This window comes from Thermobia domestica, chromosome 7 (assembly GCF_964235325.1).
Source record: "Thermobia domestica chromosome 7, izTheDome1.hap1.1, whole genome shotgun sequence".
Classification (NCBI taxonomy): domain Eukaryota; kingdom Metazoa; phylum Arthropoda; class Insecta; order Zygentoma; family Lepismatidae; genus Thermobia; species Thermobia domestica.
Window position 1 is genome coordinate 70,222,583 of NC_137460.1, and position 25,810 is coordinate 70,248,392.

At 33.9% G+C, this 25,810-nt stretch overlaps 1 protein-coding gene across 1 annotated transcript in view; it reads right to left on the minus strand.

Moving 5' to 3' along the window:
- The window catches only part of LOC145690181 (uncharacterized), a 214,669-nt gene that overhangs the window by 37,085 nt on the left and 151,774 nt on the right, over window positions 1-25,810 (minus strand). The window contains exons 12-19 of the mRNA XM_081764817.1: window positions 25,062-25,178; window positions 23,671-23,859; window positions 17,325-17,486; window positions 15,933-15,977; window positions 15,515-15,568; window positions 12,274-12,426; window positions 10,310-10,561; window positions 6,702-6,863 (exon numbers count right to left, since the gene is read on the minus strand). Of these exons, the coding sequence (XP_081620943.1) occupies window positions 6,702-6,863; window positions 10,310-10,561; window positions 12,274-12,426; window positions 15,515-15,568; window positions 15,933-15,977; window positions 17,325-17,486; window positions 23,671-23,859; window positions 25,062-25,178 (1,134 nt within the window). The remainder of the gene's footprint in view (window positions 1-6,701; window positions 6,864-10,309; window positions 10,562-12,273; window positions 12,427-15,514; window positions 15,569-15,932; window positions 15,978-17,324; window positions 17,487-23,670; window positions 23,860-25,061; window positions 25,179-25,810) is intronic.

Here is a 25,810-nt window from a genome sequence, read left to right on the forward strand (position 1 = left end):
ATATGCGGTTAGCGCATGCGCCTTTGGAAGACACGGCTTCGATTCCCGGCGAGAGCTCACGTGGTTTAGAGTCCACGTTAATCAGTAGGCCGAAGTCTCATATAGCTTCGTTGCTGAACGAGACGATAAACTGAAACTCAATGTCTTTGTTCATAAATTTCTTTGTGTATGGTTTTGCATATACGTGGCATGGATATTAAATTTTGATTTCTACGCCATATGTATCTAATTACATACACACCTATAAAACGAACACAACAAACTTGGAATATCTACATTGTTTGCGTATGGAAAATCATCACGTTCTGCTGCACAGGAGAGCCGTGTGTATGGAATTCCATACACGTGGCAATCAACCTATTAAGAAATGTATAATAATAATAATAATAATAATAATAATAATAATAATAATAAACAGAAAACGATACGATCATTTACATAATTTATAAACATAAGTTAACATTTAATAAGCATATAACTGCAATGGAATTAAGTTGTTTCTCTCTCTCCCTTAACGCAACAGCCCTTATTGTGCTAAGGCGTAGAAGAGAACTTGTAGCACTCACGATTTGGGGCGGTGTGCGTTCAGAACATCGGATCCCTTTGTTGTTAGTCCTAGCTTTCTAGACGGATGCAGTTATTCCCGATAGAATATACAAGCAAATAGACTTTTGCATTATCCCTCAATGTGATACTTGTGGTTGCTTAACCGTATACAGACAGCTGTCCATAGAAGAATCGTTGATAATAATAATAATAATAATAATAATAATAATAATAATAATAATAATAATAATAATAATAATAATAATAATAATAATAATAATAATAATAATAATAATAAATAACAGAAACTCGACAAATATTCTTGCAAATAATAGGAAACAGTTTGCGTCACACTGTTCACTTTGCTAGACACACCAGTGTGCCGCGTTATACCAATTGTGCCACACTGGAATATAGGGTATGGCTTTTTAATTTTTTCCAACTATTCCAACTGCTTCAATTGAAATGGATCTATAACAATAAGAGAGTGAATTTAGTCTTCTTACCCTTCGATTTAGAAATAAGGTTTGCGAGAATTTCATAAAAGAATAATATACTCAGAATTGTATATAGTAGTTTGTTTTATTCGAAATTACATACTTCCTACAACTGTTTTTTGATTGAAATGATTTGAAATGAAACCTTTAAGTTTTACGTCCCACGTTATGCCGGCTAGGCTAAAGGAGACAGTGATGATAAGAAATGAATGAAATGGTCGAATGAAGAAAGTGGGATAAAACGGGAGAACCCCGAGAAAACTCACGCACACAGTGTCCAGCACAAGGTTCACTTGGCGCGAGCATAGATCGAACCAAGGACTCCATGCACAAGAGGAGAACGCTCTACCACTGAAACACCGTGGCCTCTGAAATTGCCTAAAGGAGAAAGGGACTACTTTATGAAAACTTGATGACAAACACATTTGTTAAAAAATACATGCTTTTCGTGAAATATTGCTTATAGACATGGGCGGATTAAGGCTTTTGGGGACCTAGAGCCGACTATTTTAAGGGGGCCCTATGTTAAGAATAGTTCCAGTGCATAAATTTTCTTTGCTGCCTTCCACAGCCTCATAGGTTTATGGAACTACCGAGAACTATGCTGTAATATTTGAATGTGCTCCAAGTTTACAATAATTAGTTTAGTTAAATCCATTATTAACAATTAAATAATTGCATTCATTATTAACAGTTAAATGCTGCTGATGGAAAGACTTAAATCTAGCGATACCGCGAGCGTAACGAGCGGAAAAAAATTAGCATCGGTCTGGAGCCTATAATATAAGTTGATTACTATATTTTACTGTTAAACAGAGGGATTTTAAAGAGCCCTCTGAGCTTGGGGTCCCGAAGCCTGGGCTCCATTGGCTCCGCCCTTAATCCGCTAATGCCTATAGATTATAAATTAAAGGGGACGGGCAGGGCTAAAAATTCCGGCCCGTGCAGACCGCTAGCCCCTGTGTATATGCTATCTTTGGAAATACAGTAGAGTTTCGTTTATCCGACATAAAACAGACAGGCAGAATGCCGGATAATATGGGTGTGTTAAGGAAAGACCTATTAAGAGTCAAACTATGATATAATTTTACATATTACTCATCTAATAATCATGTTTTGCAAGAAACAAATATAATGCATTGACTCAGGGACGTATCCAGCGTGAGGTCCTGGAAGCTGTCCCTTTCCAAACCTCAAACACTTTTTAATAAACCTACTTTTTCCTTTTGAGGTTCTTTTATATCAGATTACTTTGAGTCAGTGTTCAAACTGTGGGCAATGAGTTGTTGTTATAATTCTAACAAGTAACACTTCCCCAGTGTAACACTCCGATTTTGATAAAATTTGGCAGGTAGATACTACACATAAAGTAAACAAATAAGTGCTTTTTTATTTTTTGCGGGAAAACGGTTTTAGGGGGCAAAAGCCCTCACCCAAAATTTTGAAAGTTGACGCCCGAAAGGCAAAAACAAGTGGACCAAAGTGAACGAAATTGTGCACAGATATTGCAGACGTAAAATTAGGGAATACGTATTTTGTATTTTCCTGGAAAAAACGGTTAGGTGGGGCACAGACACCTCCAAACCTTTGATCATGAAATATCAAAAGTGCTAGTAACATGTAAGATGTGTGTAAAGGACATGAAGAATTGCAACGACACTTTGTGTATGAACAATACGCAAAAAATAAACGAATACGGTTTTTGTTTATTTTCTGCGGAAAAACGGTTCTAGGGGGAAAAGCCCCCACCCAAAATTTTGAAAGTTGACACCTGAAAGGTAAGAAAAAGTGAACCGAAGTGAACGAAATTGTTCATAGATATTTTAGACGAAAAATGAGGGAATACGGGTTTCGTATTTTCCTGGAAAAAACGGTTAGGTGGGGCACAGACTCCTCCAAACCTTTGATCATGAAATAACAAAAGTGCTAATAACAGTATGTCAGAAGTGCCCAAATTTACATGAAGAATTGGAACAAAACTTTGTGTTAGGACAATAAGCAAAAAAATAAACAAATACGGCTTTTTTTATTTCCTGTGAAAAAGAAAACGGTCTTAGGGGGCAAAAGGTCCTACCCAGAATTTTGAAATTTGACGCCCGAAAGGGAAGAAGAAATCGACCGAACTGAATGAAATTGTTCACAAATGTAGAGGTAAGATGAGGGAATACGTGTTTCGTATTTTCCTGAAAAGAAAAATACTGTTGAGTGAACCGTGGTGTTGAGTGTCGGAAGGAGTGGACCGAAGTCAATGAAATTGTCTATAGATATTGGATATGATAAATAAAGCCTCTCCTGTTTCACAAGTGTCTCCATCAGATTTATTCAAATTTGGCAGATCAACAACAATCACAAACAGTATAGCGTATTTTATAGTATTTCACGAGGCAACTTTAACCCTTACAATGATTTTCCGCATAAACAAAAACACGTGCCGATTAATTTCCTGTTTGCTGTTGATGTGCCAAAATTGATAGGGACATCTTAAAAACACGAAAGTCCTTATTTTACATACAGTCTATACAATATCTACACACAATTTCATTTGCTTCGGTCCACTCCTTCCTGCACTTTTACGGTAATATTTTTTTTTCGGAGTTTCTCTAGGCTCCAACACTGTTTTTCCGTACAAATTAAAACACATTTCATTTATTGTTTTGCAAATTGTCCCTATACGAAGTTTCGTTGCAATTCTCCATACTTTTAGGAACTTCTGACGTATACTTATTTGCACTTTTGATATTTCGTAATAACCAACTAAGAAGATCCGTGCCCCACTCAACCGTTTTTTTTTTTTTTTTTTTTTTTTTTTCAGGAAAATACGAAACACAATTACCTCAATTTACGTCTAGAATATGTGTGCACGATTTCATCCAATTCAGTGCACTTCTTGTTGCCTTTTTGGCCTTAAATTTCAAAATTTTGGGTGGGGAATTCTTCCCTCTAAAACTATTTTTTCGCAGAAAAAATACCGTATTCGTTTGTTTTTTGTGTATTGTCCCTACACAATGTGTCGTTCCAATTCTTCATGTAAATTTGGGCACTTCTGACATACTGTTATTAGCACTTTTGATATTTCACGATCAAAGTTTTGGAGGGGTCTGTGTCCCACCCAAACGTTTTTCTTTTCTTTTTTCCAGGAAAATACAAAACCCGTATTCCCTCATTTTACGTCTACAATATTTGGGTACAATTTCTTTCATTTAGATTCACTTTTTCTTGCCTTTCGGGCATCAACATTCAAAATTTTGGATGGGGGCTTTTGCCCCCAAAAGCCATTTTTTCGCCAGAAAATCAAAAAAACAGGTATTCGTTTAGTTTTTGCGTATCGTATATACACAAAGTGTCGTTGGAATTCTTCGTCCTTTACACACATCTGACATATTGTTACTAGCACTTTTGATATTTCGTGATCAAAGGTTTGGAGGAGTCTGTGCCCCACCTAACCGTTTTTTCCAGGAAAATACAAAACACGTATTCCTTCATTTTACGTCTGCCATATCTGTGCACAATTTCGTTCACTTTGGTCCACTTGTATTTGCCTTTCGGGCGTCAATTTTCAAAATTTTGGGTGGGGGCTTTTGCCCCCTAAAATCGTTTTTCCGCAGAAAAAAAGAAACATGTATTCGTTTATTTTGTGTAGTATCTACCTGCCAAATTTTATCAAAATCGGAGTGTTACTTGTAAGAATATACCGTAATGCCATTGAAACCAGGTGAAATTAAAGCACACTTTTAAATGGGATTATAATTTCGTTTCCGTTTTGTTTATAACATTACTGTATTAGAACGCTACACTCATAGCCATTTGCTATTTTTTTATGTGATATACGTAGCAGACAGTTTTCCTTACATGTCTCTAGAAAATATTTTTTGATTTCGTTTGTGTTACAATGCAGTTTGACCGGTTCATAAATGAAAAGTAAGAAACGTTTAAGAGAAATACAGAACTGTCGCATTATTATTATTATTATTATTATTATTATTATTATTATTATTATTATTATTATTATTATTATTATTATTATTATTATTATTATTATTATTATTATTGATATTTTTGAAACATTAGAATTACATGCTTACGAGAATTCGTTTTGGGCCCCCTCCGAAAAGAAGCCTGCACTGAATGATAAACGTATGAGTCATGGTATAGACGGGCGTGCTAGGCGATCGAGTCCGGAGCATCGAAAACAGACCACAACTTGCAGTTCTTCTTGCCAATTGATGCTGCTTTTTACCTGCTATGATATGTCGGATAATAATGTGGAATAAACGAAGGTCGAGACCATGGCGCATTGGTGTTTCATGCACCTAAACCTGTAAAATATTTGTGCCGAAAACATCTTTCACTCACTAGCTAAATTTGTGGGTATGATCGCACATCTTCCCTTATAAAGTATAGTCTTATAAAGAATATATATAGCATGCTAAAAACCTAAAGACCAAATTCAATAATTTTCTATAGTTTTCTTTTTTAACAACGGGAAACTTGTTTAATTCATCACGATTAATCACTTTTGATACTAAGATGTCTGTTTCTGTCTATATATATTTTTCATACTTTATTGGAGACAATTTTTTTTCATGAAAAGAGGTTGATAAAAGAAGCTATACAACAGCATACACCAATTCTATATAAATACGTCATCAGAAAAAACAAAAAAGTTATTTCATTATTATATTGTTTCGGTTCTTATTAACATAAAAATTATACACTTTCTACAATGTTTTTTAAAGAAAAAATTGGATGGGATCGCATGGGATTCGATCTGGTGTCAAAACAATATAAGAATTACTAGTCCGCCACTCTACCCACTTGACCACACAGACTACCTTTTGTTGCCTGTCTTTTTCTTAACAAATAAATGCTCATGGCTATAGAGCATGTCACTTCCAAACTTAAGACAACAGTTTTCTCTTTGTTTCTATACTTCCGTATAACATCTTGGTTACAGAAGCTAATTTATATTTGGTAGACAATTTACACCCTAGATTTAAGCCAATAAATGCAATATATTAGTCCACTTTCCAGTTCCTTCATTCAACTAAAGTTATTCCCTCTGCAATCGTGCTGTGCTACTGCAAAAAATCCCTCGAAAACATTATTGCCAGTATACACAAAACCGAACATAATTTTGTTTTTTGCTTATATTTTTATTATTTTATTATATTTTTTGGAAATATCTCCTTAGATGGATTGCTTTCTATTATCTCCACATACTAATAACTGAATTTTACCCATAAACATAAGGAAAATTGAATAATTGCGAAAAATCGTGAGTTACAGTATACGCGCAATATTTTTTGCGCATGGGAGTACATGTATAAAATCATTAAACAAATTACCTTTTGTAGTACATGTTAGCATAATTGCATAATACTAACTTAGATAAAACTTTCTAATATTTACTTAAATAATTTGTAAAATGTAACGTATTTCATTTTCTGCAAATTATTGTGTTCTTATTAGCTTTGTGATTGTTAATAACCATACAGACATAATGTAACAAAACAATATTTTATTTTAAAATGTAGAGTACGTATTCTTTCGTTCACTTTTTCATTATATTTAAAAACATTACCATCCGTCATCTTTGCAGATGTCCTAAGATACTTTTTCTAATCAGCATTTTAAAATTTGAAGAAAGAAAGAGTTTACCCTGTCTCCTTTAGCTCCTGATGGTCCTGGAGGGCCTGTCGGTCCTTTCCGTCCATCCGGTCCAGGTGGCCCTTCTTTTCCTGGTTCACCTTGCTGTCCCTTATCTCCTGGAGGACCAGGGGGCCCTGTTGGTCCCATTTCTCCTTTTAATCCTGGCATTCCCTACAAAAGAGAAGATAAACCTCAAAATTATAAATACAGTAAATATAAATGTGTAAACATACAATATACGAAACAAAATAGCGTATTACTAGTATCTACGTCTTAATACTCAAGTAATGCTTCAAAATTGAATCAAGTTTGCAGTCTTCTTCGGTATCTCTATGTGTATGGAGTACTTTTAGATGGGATGTGAATAATTTTATGTTGTAGGTAGATGGAGATGAATACCCTACTATAACGTAGAATCTACTGAGAATAATAATCCAGAAATAATACAACATATTGCAAGAAGATGTGTAATGCTGACACAAGCTAAATACATGGAAAGACAAGACAAAATGGCAAAAATGATTCATCAAGAAATAGAAATGAAGCAGAAAATGATACCACAAGAAGTGCATATTACAAATACCAACTGGAAACCATACTGGAAGCTGGGACAGAACAACACCAACCGACAAAGAAGTATATCATAACAGATCAGAAATCATAGAAATAGGTAAAGAAAAAGAAGAGATACGTTCAATAGACATCACAATTCCAAACACAACAAACTTGCAGAAAGTACATAAAGAGAAATAGAAAAGTACAAAAAACTAGCCCAAAACATGAGAGAACAATGAAAAGCCATAAATATGAAGCTAATATCTGTCAATATTAATACCAGGTATAAAAATCGTCCAGACAACGCTGAAAAAGACACTTGAAACGATTAGAATGGAACTTAAAGCATAAAAACAGACACAAAAGAGTATAATAATGGGCATATGTAGAGTTGTAAGGAACTTCCTGCAAACCCCTAAATAAAGGGAAAAACACAAAGGAATAATATGCTTATTTCCCATCCTAACTTCCATCGTTACTTTTTCATTGCTAATGTTTCGAAACTAATTTACATTGTCGAAAGTACGAGTTTGTTGTACGATAGAAACAGTCAAGTTTCGGACATCTCAGTAGTGAAAAGAGACATGTAAATTAAAAGATCTTTGTCTCACTTTTTTAAAGATAAGACAATGTCCATATATTGATAAGAAGTTTATACAATATGTACTATGGAAATATATATGTGACCTACTATAAAATTTTAACATTTGAAGAACTTTTTATTTGTATTTTGTAGGCCATGCAGATGCGATTCCGGATAAAACACAAGAAAGTTAGTGTAATGTGGTCAACATTTCTAAAATAGTGAGCTCCAGTGAGAGAGCACAAGTAATTTGGTAAGATGCAGAAACAATACCAGTCATTCAGATATAGCAAAACCTCTCAGAGTTCAATAAGTGCAATTCATCACTTAAGATATCGCACGATCAGTTTTTAGTGACTGTATTTGAGAAGAAGCGACAGTGGTAGCAATCATGATCCCTTGAAAAAAAACTGTCAAAAGAGTTCGAAAATTATGTAAAGAATTTCCTGAAGTAAGTAATGAAAACACGTCGTCTTTTAACCGACCATTATACCTCACTGCCTTTAAAGTCCAGATTTTACAAGAAATTGAATCAAATGACTGATCACAACGAGAAACATTTGCAATTATTATGATATAGCTCATAAGTAACTACGAAATTTATTTATTTATTTATTTAATATACAACACAACAGGCTTAATACCCAATTACAGTGTTGTGTACATACAGCAAACGTTACATATATAAATTTCTTAACTATTACTACAGAAAATTTCTTGTTTCACATATGATCTGAACCTGTTTTCTGAAAGACTAAATACATCCACTTTATCAAGCTTATTTACAATATCATTGTATAATTTACACAGCCTCCACATAGGGGATTTATATAATATATTGCTCCTGCCTTTTGCACAATAAAATGTCCCTGTATTTTCTACTCTGGTTTTGCAAGTGGGAATCCGTGATGATATTTTCGAGACCAACTCCATACAGTCAATCTTATTGTTTAATAACTTGTATAAGAATAACAAGTCCAACATCCATCTTCTTTTTTCTAGAGTTTCAAAATTAAAGTTGTTTACTAGATCATTGTAGGAAAAATATTTGGGATAATAATTAGTTTTTTTGTATGTAAGCATTTTCAAGAATTTTGTTTGGATGTTTTCTATTTCTTGAGAGTATTTTTTATTATTGGGGGTCCATATTGTAGAACAATATTCTAATTTTGATCTAACATATTAAAATAAAGTGTTGTAAACGTTGTCTCACTGGAGAAATCTTGCCCTATTCTGTAAATTAAACCTACGTTTCTATATGCGCTGTTTGTTATCATATCTATGTGTTGATTGAAATTTAGTTCAGGATCAAAAATAACGCCTAAATCTTTGACAGTACTTGGTTTAGACAATTTAGTTTTTTTCAGTGTATAGTCAAAAGTGATAGGATTTCTTTTTCTCGAAATTACTTTTTAGCCACGCATAATGTTCCCTACGAAGTCATATCCAGATATGTCAGTTGGTACAATGTTAGAATTTATGGTTCGGAGAAGGTGACTGCAGTGGTGGGTCAATGAGCGACAGTCCAAAAGTTAATGTGAAGTATTAGCTTCTGTGCAACAGGATGGTTGGACCGTTTTTCTCCTTAAAAGGTACCATCACCAGTATGGTATTCTTAGATATGCTTGAGCACTTTGCGTCCCACACTACTAGGAGAAGGGCAGCTGAACACCATTTTCTAACACGATAGTGTTTCACCACGCCCACATACCATCAAACAGCGTATCTCTCAACAGATAAATTGAGAGCGATGACGTATCTAGTCTGTGCGTTCTCTAGATATAAACCTATTAGATTTCTTTTTGTAGGGAGATGTAAAGTACATCCAGTTTTCAACAAAAGTTCCCAGCATACAACATTTGAACCAGTCTATGACGTTGGATATATTATAGAATACATAATATGGAATTAAGCACAAATTGAGTGTTCTTCGTCCTATTAGAGGAACTCATATGAAGATCTATTTAAGTGTGAGTTAAAAGCTAGAACTTCGAAATAATGTTGTAATCTCATTTTTCTATTTGATTGAAGGTTAGCAAAAAGTATAAAAAAAGCTACAGGAAACCAGATAATTCACCTGTGGTTAGTCATGTAGTTGAAATATTGATGTGTTTCTACAATACGTAGAACGACAAATGTAACTAGTTGTTAAAAAAAGTCATATAAATGGAAAAAAGGGCCAATAACTCGTAGCGAAGACATGATCAAAAAGTTGCAAAGATTATGAAAGTACCTATGTGTGATGACAATAGAAAGATCAAAAACTATTTTCTAAAAAAATACTTAAAAAGTTTTAAAATGCTATATTAGTGATAATACTTAACCTAACTGAAGTAAATTAAACGATATTTTATAAATGTTGATATGAGAACATATAAAAATAACAAATGAACTGCGTATTATGATCACTCTTAAACACGAGAAGAAAATAAATGGAATAAATAAATTGTGTGAAATTACTATTAGTCATGTTACGTACAGGAAGACCTGGATGCCCTCTTTCTCCTGGAAAACCAGGCAATCCTGGTCCGCCTTGTGGTCCAGGCTTTCCTTGAGGTCCTGGTAGTCCTGGCTGTCCTTCTTTGCCCATATCTCCTGGATGCCCTGGTTCACCAGGTAAACCGGGTAAACCGGGTTCTCCTGGCTCTCCTACAGGGCCAGGTTCTCCGCTTGGTCCCGGTGGACCTACCACACCAGGTGCGCCTGGGGGTCCATGAGGACCTGGTTCACCCTAAAAATAATGCATCATAATTAAAAGAACATCTGTTTATGACAAAAATATTTTTGTCATAAAAGAAAAAAGAAAAAAAATTGAAAATAAATTTGAAAATTTTTTAATATAAACTCAAATTCATATAATTGTTGAATGTTCTTATAAAACTTAATTTGAGTGTTGTATTTTTTCGTTTACAGTTGTAGTAAAACTTCCTTAGAGACATAAATAAAGGGTCTGCAAAAAGAATAGGTGATTGAATTTTTTAAACTCTTACTATGAAATATATATGAACATAAAACAGCATTTACGTTGCACATGTTGAGCTCAGACGTATCCTGACTAAATGCAATATCCCGTAGATGACTGTTGTCTCCCTCTATACACATTCCTCGCCCTCTCGATGGTGATGCCGTCATCTCTATAGCAAACTATCCTTTACTTTGCGTAACATTTGAAGAGAAATGTGTGTGCTCTCTCTCCCTAGATTCTTTGTTTCAGTGATGGAATATCTCTTAGTGGTACAGCTCTAAATCTTTCTTTAAAATATCCCCAAAATAAATAGTCATAGGCCAAATGACCCAGCCATCGCATATGCCAAACAAATTCCTATATCTTTGAGATGACATGATCGGGTTACAATCTTCTAACAATGTCCTAGATATTTCTGTTGTGTGACTTGTTGCCTACCCCATCTTGTTGAAACCATGTTTCTAAAAGTGTAAATTGCCAACTGATATGATAAAAATATGTCAGCATTTCCATATAACGCTCAAAACTTATGTCACACAACTCTTATAGTGTTATTTTCAAAACAACTACGGCCTTATAAAAACAATGAAAGAGCACTAATTTTTAATTTTTCACTATGTAGCACACTGGACTCTTTGGAGTAGTTTTACACCGGTACCGAAAATTATGCTTACACCAGCACCAAAATTTCTCAATATTCATACATCTCTGCAAGTGAAAATAAGCACGATCTCTCTTCAATGTGCTATAAATGAGATCTAGACTTGCAATTTCTAATATTTGCAATAGTCTTTATCAGAATCTGACTAGATTTACGAAATCATTTTCGGTTAATGCATACACTAGCTGTGTTTTCTAGAAATGGAATTTCTAATCATTCCATGTATCTTGCATCTCCAATTTCAACGAATGCAATATGACAAGTAGAGGAATATTGTGAACTACGCTCAATGGATTTTCTCATCGCAATTATTTTGTTTCGGAGTACGTCCAGCCCTTATTGCGTCTTCGAGGTTTTCTTGATAGTGCGAAATCTGTATCCTCGAAATACTTAATACGTGTCTTTATTGTATAGGGTGAATACATCGAATTATTACGGTGAATTCCAAACTGGAGTCAAAATAACCCTTGGGCTTGAGTGGAACTGTCACCATTCTTGTAATACATCTTAATAACAACAGTGGTCTGTCTTTTTTCCCTCAACTTTTACATAGTACCAACAGCGCCAATTTAAAATTTGCACGTTCCTCTGATGAATCCTGTATATTAGAAAAGCCAACATATTCTCTCTCTCTTGTAATAAAAATACATTTTTCTTTTTCTTTCTTAGTGTTAATGTAAAAAATCAGATATAATCAACTTATATTATTTAAAAATTGGGTAATTCAAACAAAATTTTCATTTAATGCTATTAAATTGTTTCACATGACTACAAAGAACTGATTTTTTTAAAAAAGAAACTAATTTCATATACTTACTGGTGGCCCTCGTTCACCTGGTGGACCGGGAACACCATCCTTTCCGTTCAAACCGGGTGGTCCTTGAGGTCCAACAAAGCCACGAGGTCCTTCGGGACCCTGTGGACCCCTTTCCCCTTGAGGACCAGGAGGACCTGGTTGTCCTGTATCACCCTAAGAAAACACAAAAATATTGAGAGGTACATGTGCTATATTTAAGAAACCTTCTCCTTATGTAAAGATGTTAAATATAATTGACTGGAAACAAAAATTAGACGGATAAAGTTGTAGTAGTGTAAATCTTACTTCCACTACTTTGTCGATAAACAAAATAGCTTTATCCTTTATCAATAGAGCTTTCACCGCCATCTGTTTACAGTTGAATGAAAGTTTTACTTCATGTTTTCTGTTAACAGAATGACTTACCTAGATATTTTTTTCTTGTCCGTTAATTTGGAAAAGTGACTTACACCGTGATTTTAACGCATGTTCATATGAGACATCCAAAAATAAAACAAAAAAGTTATGTTGAATTTTGAACCTATAAAGAAAACAGACATTAACATGAAAGAATATGTAGTTGGAAAACCAGAAATAGTCCCCCATCAGCGGCAAAAACTTGCCTCAACTCTCGAAATGGTCGAGCAGACTGTAGATCCCACACTGGCGGGTCTTAACGGAACATGAATTGAAGAAGTCGTTCAGTGCAGGGCTATCTCATGGAAAGTTTGGAACTGTCTTTCTCATAGTGATCCGACGGTTCAATATCAGGGAAATATTGGGAATACATTAGTGTTTCCCAATTTGGACAATGATTCTCGGTGACTTTATTCAGCATATGACCTCCAGTTATCCTCAAACAGAATAATGCCTCTGTACTGACAACATATATTTTCGAATTTTACGTTCCAATTTGTGCAAGAACATAGTTGCCTTCGTCGTCTGGACAGGTGGCAGCAGTTTACAATGTACAATATCCATAAGCAATCTAGAAAAGAAAAGCATATCTTCTAACGATGTAATGGTGGTTTTGTTTGGGGAGTTGGTTCATGTAGTAATGATGACGATGCCATGTAATATTTATTGTAAGAAACCCACGTCTCATCGCAGGTCAACACTCTTTCAAGAAATGACCCTTTTAACAACAAAGAAACATAGATATTTGTTCCTGCCGTTCTTTGACCTACATTCAACTTATATGAGACACATTCTCTCTCTCTCTTTATACTGTCTCTCAAGGTAGTTAAGGTATTGGCGAATGGTGACTGCATTTCAATGGAATGCTTCTTCCAATACCTCACACTTTTAGCCATTATCTGTCTCAATAATTGCATTGAATACCACATACGTCAGGGGACTCCACAGACGGGTTTTAGGGTGCATGTTACGGGCATAAGATTATTTGGAGAGACATAATTTTTCATTGGAAATGGTGCAGTCAAACTGGAGAATAGTAAATTTGGGACACAGGAGAATAAATTTAAGGGAACAAAGGTAAATTCTCGGGAAAGAAAGGTACATTTGGAGGAGAATTATAAATTTGGAAGGTAGCGTCCAAGCTCTTGGGGAGATAGGTATCCCTGACATACGTGGTGCATTCTGGAGGAATTCATCAATGCATTTAAATCTGTTAAACCACCACTGTGCTGTCTAGTCATTTACCATGTTTCTACCAAATCCTGATATATTTTTCGTCCCGTTTCACTAGGATATGTTTCAGTTTAAACACGTAAAACATAAAACCCCGTACAAAGTTATTTGGGGATCCTGTGTTTAATGTACTCTCATTATCGTCTTTGTTTAAATGTAGCGACCACACCGGCAGGCTACAAGAGAACACACTCACTAATATTACATTATACTTTCTCATACAAAATCGGAAGGTGTAAGAAGAGTATGTGCGGTGCCATCAACACATACATCGAACTTTCTTTCAGATACCTATAGTATATTTACAAGTAAGTGTTAGATTAACGGAAGAAATGATAGTAAGGAGCGCATTTGGAGGGAAGTTCGGTAAAGACGTCGTCTTTCGCCTACATCATTTAATATCTATCAAGATACTGTAGACGGGCCTGTATAGTAAAGACAGTACTTCAGTAGAAGATAGAATGATTAAGTATATCGGTCAGTATCAAATATAGAAATAGACGCAGTACAGTATTTACACATGGACTAACATGAGTAATGGCCCAGGGCAGTATATTTTCTCGGATCGGTGTTTTCGGCACTTCTCTTCAATAGTGACTTCATATTGGTGAGCAATCAAATCAACTATAATTTTATTAACTGCAATGAAATTATATCCTATTTTATTTATTGTATATATGATATTTTGCTTTTTCACTTGTACTTAAATATTGATTATTTACTTTATTGTCTTAAATTTTCTACACCGGAATTATTTATATTAAGGACGAGGCAGAAGTGTTAAATATGGTCTTGAGTAAAAGGGAAGAAAGTGGAACATATAGCTAGTTTTCGATACTTGAGAAATAATATTACTGAGGGTATGAAGTGCGAATGAGCAAGGATAGGAAAGGCAAAAGAATCATTGGTAAAGAAGAATGAGTCATTGAATGAAGAGTTAAGAACAAAACTTATAAAATATTTTGTGTAGAGTATTGCTCTGTGTGGCAGAAACATGGACATTACGTAAAAGTGATAAAAAAAACGATTGGAGGATTTCGAAATGTAGATGTGAAGAAGACTGAAGAGAATTGACTGAATCGTATAGAAAACGAATAAGGAAGTGTTAGAAATTGTAGGGTGAAAAAGAATAATTTTTAGATGTAATTAAGAAAGGAAGAGTAACTGGTTGGGACATTGGCTGAGAAGAAACTGTACCGTGAATAACCTGATAAAGTATATGCTGGCAGGAAAAGGTAGAAGGAAGCGAAAGATGCTATAATTGACTGGCGGTATTAAAACAAAAAGATCCTACGTGAAGATTGTGGTGCGTAAGAGCTTCTGTTTTTGACATGTGACCTTCCAATAATTACATACTACTTATGATTGTAGAAGTATATTTTAAAAAATAATATCATCTTAAGTAAATACTGTAACTCTAGAATGTAGGATTTTGTTGTGTCTAAAAGAAAGTTTCTATTTTAATTACCAGTAATGTTCACACTTTTTTTATTCCTAAATTTAATTAATTTACCATAATCTTGATCTTTTTAAATCCTCATATACCACTATAAACAATAGTTAAGTGTTTAGAAATAATATAAGTGTTTAGAAACAATAACAGTAAACATACCTTAGGGCCTGGTACACCTTCTAATCCTCTTCTTCCTCTTGATCCTCGAAAACCCTTATGAAAAACAAAAATAATTAATTTTGTCATTGAGTTTTGTTTCAAACATTACAAGTTCACAAATCATGTGATCAAAGACGACATACACAACATAATTGCAGACATTTTTGATAACAATTGTTTATATTTTCCTAAAAAATATAAATAATAATCGTTCATAAAAGAATGTGTTTTTGTTAAAATATCTCTTGCTTAATGCTTCTTTCATGGAAACACACAAAATATGGTACCAGGAAATATAGGAAAAATATAAATTTAAATAGCTCAACGTCTTATAACATTCTGTATATCACTAAACTTGAGTATTTGCAGTCAAACAGAATGAAAAATTATATTACTTTTCTATAATCCAACAACTTACCCGAGGGCCTGCTTCTCCTCTTTCTCCTGGAAGTCCTGGATTACCCTACAAGAAAAAAAAATAGTTGTTTTATCACTTTACAAAATAAAGTTTATGATTTATACATATAATTAGTAAGAATTTTTTAATTTATCTAATTAAATTAGCATAATATGATAACGTCTGTTGCTCAACAAATTAAAATATTATGGTGCTTTAATAAGACATCTACAAATTGATAATTATTTGGTTGTTTACTTATGTAGCACAATATTTTATTAACACGTCTGCATCCTATTTCCTGGATGCCGTCATGTTCTTCTATCATAATTCATTACAAGAAATCAGAAACAATAAATCAAAGCATTTTAGTTATATTTTGTGATTTTTCATGATATTTCTTCATTGACTCCAAATTCAATATATTTACTTAAATTAACTACAGAGCACGACTGCAAAACATTACTACACCAACAAAATACTATTTATATGTAAAACAAATGATTTACATAAGTTTAACTTTACGTAGATCTGCGTTCATAATAGACAAATAACATTATGTAGTATACTGTATGTAGTATATGTAATTGTTGCTATAGTGATTGAATGTATTTATTTGGTTATTCCTAGATAAAATGTGTAGATAAAAGAAAATTAATTGTTGGAGTCAATTATTTTTAGTACTCCTTAAACAATGAACTGTCTAGAAACTTCGTTACCAAAAGCAAAGGCATAATGAAGTGAATCGTAAATTGAAATTAAATTCAATTTATATAATAGAGCTTCTTCATGGCTAAGCCGTTAGCATACGCGCTTTGGTGTGGGAGACCCAGCTTTGGCAGAATCTCACATGGTTCGGATTCCACATTAATCAGTAGGTTCCGTCTCATATAGCCTCGCTGCACAAAGGAACGTTAAACTCAAAATCAACTCAACTCAATTTATATAATAGTACAGTGTAGTTAACTAATTACTGTATAGTATGCGATATTATAGTATGACAGTCCATCATTTACCTTTATAACTGAGTCTCTGTTTTAAATTTTAATTTTAAGAAACCAATTTAGTTTTCGGTACCACTTATATATTATTCAATGTTGTTTCAATTTGCACAGCAATTTATGGATTACAACTACAGAAAATTCCTAAATATTGATCGGAATTAGATAGTTACATTTCAGACAATCTCTATCTAAATATTAATTATGGTGACAATCACTTTATCTAAATTCAACTTTTACTATACTATGCCAATCAAAATATACAGATTACCTTCTGATCCGCACTTACTATACACCAAGTATCATATCCTTTACATAAACTGTAAAATTCTGACTCCAGTAAATATAAGTTTCTATCTACCCTTCAGCTTACTTATTATGAAAATGTAGTTGTTTGTTGTTATTTACTTACTCGGTCGCCCTTTTCACCAGGTGATCCTGGTTTCCCTTGAAATCCTTTATCTCCTTTCTCTCCAGGAGGACCTGGATAACCTGCAAACCCAGGAATTCCCAATTTACCTTTCTCTCCAGGAGGGCCAGGTGGACCAGCTTCTCCTCGAGGACCTTCGAAACCCTAGTAATTTTAAATAAAATAAAAATTACTAGAAAGAAGCAACAAGAAGAAGAATGTACAAAATAATAAAACTATTAGTTTTTCTTTTTAATTTACTGCTCTTCTGTGTACCATCATATTAATTCTCTAGTAAATATATCTTCTATTTCTATAGACCTATAGTTTTGATCCATTTGTCAATAATAATCATATAGTAGCATGTTTATCATAATCATCTAACTTATTCAACCTGATATTACTTCATAAAGAAAATAAATTGAAATGAAATGTTTCAGTTTTACATCCCATGTTTGTGTCGGTAATATTTTCTTCCAGTTACTGAAATTATCTAAGATAATAACATCTTAATTCTCAAGATAATTGGAACATGGATCAAGACATTAGATAATTCATGAACGAAGATGAGTGAACGTGGAAATCACAAAAATAGTATAAAGATAACAACAAAGTCATTCGCGTAAAATTTCTACCAATTATTGTAATGCAGTACTCAAAGTGGGGTCCGTGGAACCTAGCCAGGGGGTCCGCGACGCCTAAAAATTAAAATGTATTATAATAAAATGGAACTCACAGTTGTTATGCAAGAAGTATTTTTTCAGCTACTAACTAAAAAGAAAGCAATTAGAAATACAAAATTAGAAAGATAAATTAGAAAGTAATTAGAAATGATGAATACAATACAATAACTATTCATCATTTTCAGTGCTCGACTTCGTTGATTCTTCAGGTGAAAAACTCTCAGCTGAAGTGCACACAACACTTGTAGCAGGGCCGGATCCACGGGGGGGAGATCCGGGCGATCGCTCCCCCAGAAGAGGAAACTTTCTTATTTTATATATATAAATAAAACCCATCCCAAAGTTTGGAGCCCTTAAAAGTAGCAATATGACAACCCACCGCCCCCCCCCCCAAGAAGTCGGTCCTGGTTCCGCCCCTGACTTGTAGGACACTTGAAAGCATTAGCTGCAAGTTTTCGAGAATATCTCCCAGTCCCACAACCTGGTAATGGTTGGATTTAAATTCCTTTCACTAATGTAGAAATGCATGACATACCGTACAAGATATGAATCTCTCTAACACAGAACAAGAACAGCTATTGGAACTATCTTGGGATACTTCATGGAAAAAAGTTTTCAAAGAAAATAAGCTTTGTAGCTTTTAGTTGCGTGTGCGCTGTGAGTATGAATAGTTGTCTAAAAAGGCATTGCAACATTTTATGCATTTCCCTCCACTTATGTGAGCAGACCTTTCTGCTTTTTGCAGTATTAAGAGGCAAATGCAAAGTCGTCTTAATGTGGAATTGGACCTAAGATTGATGGTAACAAAACTTATTCCGGATTTCAATGCATTATGCATGTGATTCCTCACATTAGTGACCCCACATTTCAGAACATTGTTTATCAAATGGATTTTCTTTAAGAAAAACAAAAGACTGATTTTCAGTCTTGAAACTTACTATATTTTCAATTAAAATTTCCTTCACTAGGAAACAACCATGTATCTTTAGAATAAATTACTTTTTGCATTATTTTTCTTGATTTTTTCTTGCCAGTGGTAATTCTAATTAGTATATTTTTTAAATGCCATGCCAAGGGAGTCCGCAGATCACTTTCCGAATGAACAGGGGGTCCGTGCTATCGGAAAGTTTGAGAACCACTGCTGTGATATAATCCTAAAGTAATATCCAGATTATTAAATACTGCATCATAACATGCTGAAAAACGTTTTGTTCTAAACTCTGTATGAGCAGATTACTAGCAGACTTAGAAGCCAGATCACCAGCAAAACAAACAAACAAACAAGAAAAGAAAGAATAGTAAGCACCTGAACAAGAAAATATATTCTTCCAAGATATTAAAGTAAGAAAATACGTATTTCCTGGCTTAACATAAATTTTCCAAAATATTATTCGTTCTCTAGATGATAAGATTTCTGTTCGAGACTGAATACATCAAAATTAACTGCCCTTTACCCGTTTTCTTAATTGATTAATTCTCAGTTTCGTTTATTTATTTGTTATTTATTTATTGACTATTCGATTCAAAATCTCTTGTCGTCGCGAATTCTGTCGAGAAATTTCAAGCTTAAAATATATAAATCAATAATCATGCCTGTTGTTCTGTATAGTTGCGAAACATGGTCGCTTACACTGAGGGAAGAACATAGACTGAAAGTATTTGAGAACAAGATCCTGAGACGAATATTCGGACCCAAGATGAACGGGAATGGGGAATGGCGGAAACTTCATAACGAGGAACTACATAATTTATACGGTTTACCCAACATTGTTAGGGTCGTCAAGTCTAGGAGGCTTAGGTGGGCAGGTCATGTAGCCAGGATGGAGGAAAGTAGAAACGCTTTCAAAGTCTTGACTGGAAGACCAATCGGAAAACGACCATTAGGAAGACCTAGGAGCAGATGGGAGGACAATATTAAGATGGATCTCGCAGAGATTGGAATACAAAGTAGAAACCGGATGCAGTTAGTTAAGGATAAAAGTCAGTGGAGAGCTTTTGTGAACGCGGCATTGAACCTCCGGGTTCCATAGGCCATAGAGTTAGTTAGTTAGTTAGTTATTAATAAATTTTATTACCTTTTTAACTATATTTGTTCTATCCTTTCCGTAACCCTTTACTTTTTTATATTCTACAATTGAGCTCTACGGTTTAAAAAAACTATGATTAATAGTAATTTTAATAACATTTTTAATTATTTGTATGATATATATTTATCGAATACATTCTCTTTTCATTGAGATATTCTATCCTTAAGCAAACTTCGGGATGATGTAAATTCTTTATTCGTTATACTATTGTATCCTTAAACAAACTTTTGCACCGGGTAAATTCTCTACTTTTTATATTCTATTATATTCTTCACTAAAGTTTCTTTTCAAAAAAATTAATTAACATTACAGCGAAACTTGCATAAGATCGAAAATTACGTCAGGGGGAAAAATCCTTTCTAACCGATTTTATGGTTCGTATATGTATGAGTTCCGTGAGGTGTATTATTTTTTTCAATAGGAACAAAATTTTACCCACGTTCTGCCTGGTGAAAACTTGTTTTATAAAAATCATAAATTTATATATATATATATATATATATATATATATATATATATATATATATATATATATATATATATATATATATATATATATATATATAAATCGCTAATTACAAATCACATTTTGGACCTGTATAAATATTTCAAAATATATAATATTAAAAAGTATAAAAATATTATATAAGATGGATAATAGTTTAGATAGACATATTAACGAAGTCTGGAATATTTGGATTCAAAAACAAATCCACTATTCCATACGAGAGAGGTTATCGTTGAATAAAGGTAATATTCATTGTCCGAAAACGGAGAGATTCAATTTAAAGAAATTAGAAGAGAGCCAGGTAAGAGCGAAATACCAGATTGAAGTTTCGAATAGATTCTCGGCTTTAGAAGATTCGGAGTGCACTAGTGTTGAGGATACCTGGATTGAAATTAGAGATAGCATTAAAATTTCAGCACAAGAAAAATTGGGACACGCGGAAATACGTAGGAACAAACCATGGTTCGACCAGGAATGCATAAAACTAGCAGAAAAGAGAAAACAGGCAAAATTACGCTGGCTAAAAAATCCGAATGAAATAACTACACAAAATTTCGCAGATATCAGGCGGAAAACTTCCAAAACTTTTAGAACAAAGAAACGCGATTTTCTGAAAGCTAAAATTAAGGAACTTGAAGATAATAGTAAAAATAAAAACATCCGGGACATGTATAAGGGAATCAACGAATTTAAGAAACGCTATCAACCTCGTGCTTATATATTAAAGAAATCTGACGGTACAGTTCTCACTGACACGGATAGCATCTTAAATAGATGGAAATATTTCTTTGACGATTTGCTTAACATCCAACCGAAAACTAGTGTGCGTGGAGACAAGGAGATACACACCGCAGAACCGTATATTCCAGAACCCAACCGAATAGAAGTAGAAATTGCTATAAAGAAATTAAAGAAACACAAATCTCCGGGTGTAAATGAAATTCCGGCTGAGTTAATTTTAGCTGGAGGCGAAAAATTGTGGAACAAGATACACAAACTCATTCTCCTTATCTGGAACAAGGAAGAATTGCCACAAGAGTGGAAAGAATCAATCATTGTTCCAACTCACAAGAAAGGCGACAAAACTGACTGTAATAATTATCGAGGCATCTCTCTTCTGTCAACATCCTATAAAATTCTTTCAAATATTCTATTAGCAAGACTGACCCCATACGCAGATGAAATTATTGGAGATTATCAATGCGGGTTTAGACGGAATCGATCAACTATCGATCAAATATTTACCATTCGCCAAACACTCGAAAAAAAGTGGGAATACAATACCCCGGTACATCAACTATTTATTGACTTTAGAAAGGCGTACGACTCGGTTAGGAGAGAAACATTATACAACGTCCTTACAGAACTTGGAATACCGAGAAAGCTAATTAGATTAATTAAGATATCTTTAAATGAATCCCAAAGTGAAGTCCGGGTAGCAAAATTTTTGTCCACGAGCTTTCACGTCGAAAATGGCATGAAACAAGGAGATGCGTTGTCGCCATTATTATTTAACTTCGTTCTGGAATACGCTATAAGGAAAATCAAAGATAGCAACCAGGGCCTAGAATTGAACGGTATTCACCAGGTTATGGCATATGCTGATGACGTAAATTTAATAGGTGATGATAGGAGAACAATAGAAAGAAATGCAGAGATCTTGTTAAACGCTTGCAGGGACATGGGTTTAGAAGTAAATGCAGATAAAACTAAATACATGGAAGTGCGTCGGGACCGGAATACAGGAAACTATGGATGCGTTAAAATATTAAATAATACTTTTGATAAAGTGGATAGTTTCAAATACCTAGGATCAATATTAACAGAGGAAAATCATATCCACGGAGAAATTAAATGTCGACTAAAAGCAGGGAATTCGTGTTACTATTCGGTTCAAAATCTCTTGTCGTCGCGAATTCTGTCGAGAAATTTGAAGCTTAAAATATACAAAACGGTAATCATGCCTGCTGTTTTGTATGGCTGCGAAACATGGTCACTTACTCTGAGGGAAGAACATAGACTAAAAGTATTTGAGAACAAGATCCTGAGACGAATATTCGGACCCAAGAGGAACGGGAATGGGGAATGGCGGAAACTTCATAACGAGGAACTACATAAATTATATGGTTTACCCAACATTGTTAGGGTCGTCAAGTCTAGGAGGCTTAGGTGGGCGGGTCATGTAGCTAGAATGGAAGAAAGTAGAAACGCTTTCAAAGTCTTGACAGGAAGACCAATCGGAAAACGACCATTAGGAAGACCTAGGCGCAGATGGGAGGACAATATTAAGATGGATCTCGCAGAAATTGGAATACAAAGTAGAAACTGGATGCAGTTAGCTAAGGATAGAAGTCAGTGGAGAGCTTTTGTGAACGCGGCATTGAACCTCCGGGTTCCATAGGCCATAGAGTTAGTTAGTTAGTTACTAATCTACTTAATTACTGTGCCCGTTGGTCTGTGAGAAGCAAAGGAAACAAAATAATTCACAATTGATTTGAAACTACGGAGGATAGACATACAGGAATGTAGACACTGAGTAAGACTATTTGTATAATCTTGTTCAAAATAATCTGGTTACACATTTCTCTTTGAAAAGTCCTGTACTCTAACATATAATTGGAATAAAATCAAACAAATTTGTATTTTCTTTGATCAATTGAGATCTATGTTCAGAGCAAAAGTATTAGAACTTCCTTTGTACGGTTGCCAAAATATCGACCTTCTAAAGTAAGATGGGTGATCAGGATTTTTTAAATAAGCCTGTATATAGTAATTAAACAAATTCTAGTGGATGACGTTTTCATTTTAATATTGTTTTACTTTATACTCTGAGTTTTAACACACTTTTGTTCTTTCGAAAAAGGGACACGGTTTGATCCGAAATACTATTAAGAGGAGCCTCATATAAATGTAAACGAAATAGCACTATTACATTTTACAATTATGATAGAAAAGTAGAAATTTTCTAATTTCTACTGTGTTTAACCTAGTGACAATTCTTTTATTATTATAATTAAGAGCAAAATTTGTTGTTAAAATAGCATATGAAGTTGTTCATGTGAAAAACATACCTTTGGTCCCTCTGGTCCTTCCAAGCCTGGAATGCCTGGAGGCCCCGTTGGTCCTCGTTCTCCTTTCATTCCAAGATCACCCTTCTCGCCGTCTGTTCCACGATCGCCCTTATCTCCTTTTTCTCCAGCGTTGCCACGTTTCCCTTCATCACCTTTTACTCCACGGGGACCAGGAAATCCAACAGGACCCTATAACGAAAAACAATTCATCGTAACTAATTCATTCAAAATTTTATATTTAATTATTTGTTAATGTTATTGATATATATTGTGAACGATAACATAGGTTATATATAATGTTTCATATTTAAGTCAACATCCTTTAGTAAAAAAAAAAAAATTAACGTGGGGTTTAATTCTTATTTTCATTTACAATGGCAATAATATGAGGAAGAGTTCGAACAGTGAATCTCTCAAATCATACGGATTTAGAACGTAAGACTCTTCAGTTATTTCTACAGGTTCAAGATAATACTGTACAGCTTAAGATAATGATCAAGACATATGATCCAGAGAAACAGTTCAGATTTTCCTTCTAATATGATTATCCGTGACGAAGACTTGAGCACAATAATAATATATATTTTTTCTCAATTACTAATGGGTTATAAAATGAAAGTTGCATCCATTAGGCCAAATCGACTACATCACTATATTTGTCAATAAAGAGTATAAATTTGAACTAATTAGTAAATTGTAGTAATTAGCGATAAACATTGCAATTGATTACCGGTACATTAGTGATAAACATTGCAAGTGATTACATTTACATTAGTGGTAACAGTGATAATCAGTTTATTCAATTTTGCATTGATTTATAAATCAAGCAAAAATAGTAATGAAAAAATAGTTAGCAATAATCTAAATGTAAGTTACTTATCTCCTCATCACCAAACTTTGTAGATTAATGGAAAGCATGCATTTTTAATAAAATACCTTCGAACGTATTATTTTATTAATGATGTATCGTATATAGATGGTGTTCCAAAATTATTTAGAGTAAATACGCTAAAAAAAATAAGATTAAATCATTTATTAAAATTCGTCTTATTACACAACATGATCAGATGATAATAACAGAACTCTGTAGTAAGTGTTGAATATGTATTTAGTACTACTACTACTGATGCTGCTGCTGCTGCAGTATCACTTACATCCACACAGAACAGCCGAAATGTGTTTTCCGTTTTTCATGTGAATTCTGGTTTATTTTATTTATTCTAGTTGAATTCTGGTAAATTCTAGTTGAATATGAACAGTTATTACAAGCTATATTTTTAAAGTTTCGTTTCTTAATTATGCACTGAGCAAAAATTCCAAAGGATAAGTAATTCTTCACTTAGTTTTATTTTTTCTAGGCACATTAAAAGTTCCATATAATTTGTAATTACCTGAGGTCCTGGAGGACCAGTATCTCCCTTGGGTCCTGGTACGCCTGGATTGCCGTGATGACCAGGTACACCGTCAGCTCCAGGTAATCCTGGTAGTCCTGGTTTGCCTTGAGGACCCTATATATTTTAAACAAAATAAAGGAAAAGACCGTAGAAAATATAAAAGAGAAACAAAATACTAATAACTTAATAAGATTTTACAATGTTTTTACAAATTTCGTTTCACAATCAAGTTTTCGTTAATGAGCTGATACTTTTCTAACCTCTCAGTAAGATAATAATGAAGTCAAATAAGTGTACTGTATTTATAGATTAAAAACAACTTTTTTCTTAAAGTAAAATACTCATACCAGGAAAGTATTTTAAAAATTATACTAACGTAACATTTAGTTTTAGAGCCAACAAGACTGAATTTTCCAAGACTAAAGCTCATAATTAGAAAGCATATATAATCTAAACTTTTCTTGCTAATACTTTAGCACAGATACAACCTAGCGTATACAGTATATGTTAGGATTAACTAACATTTGCCTATTATGTGCCTTAGAATTCTAATCGGATTCTCGGATTCCTAGTATGATTTCGGCAACCAATCCCGTTGCCTTCCACGGCTAGACACTAACGAAGAGCTTCGGCTCTATAAGTAGGTGTATTTTACATTTTATTCAACTTAAATTCTTTTTTCACAGAAGCACTAGTAAGTTATTGAAATTTTTGTAAGCACTGTATATAACTTAGCAGAACATACA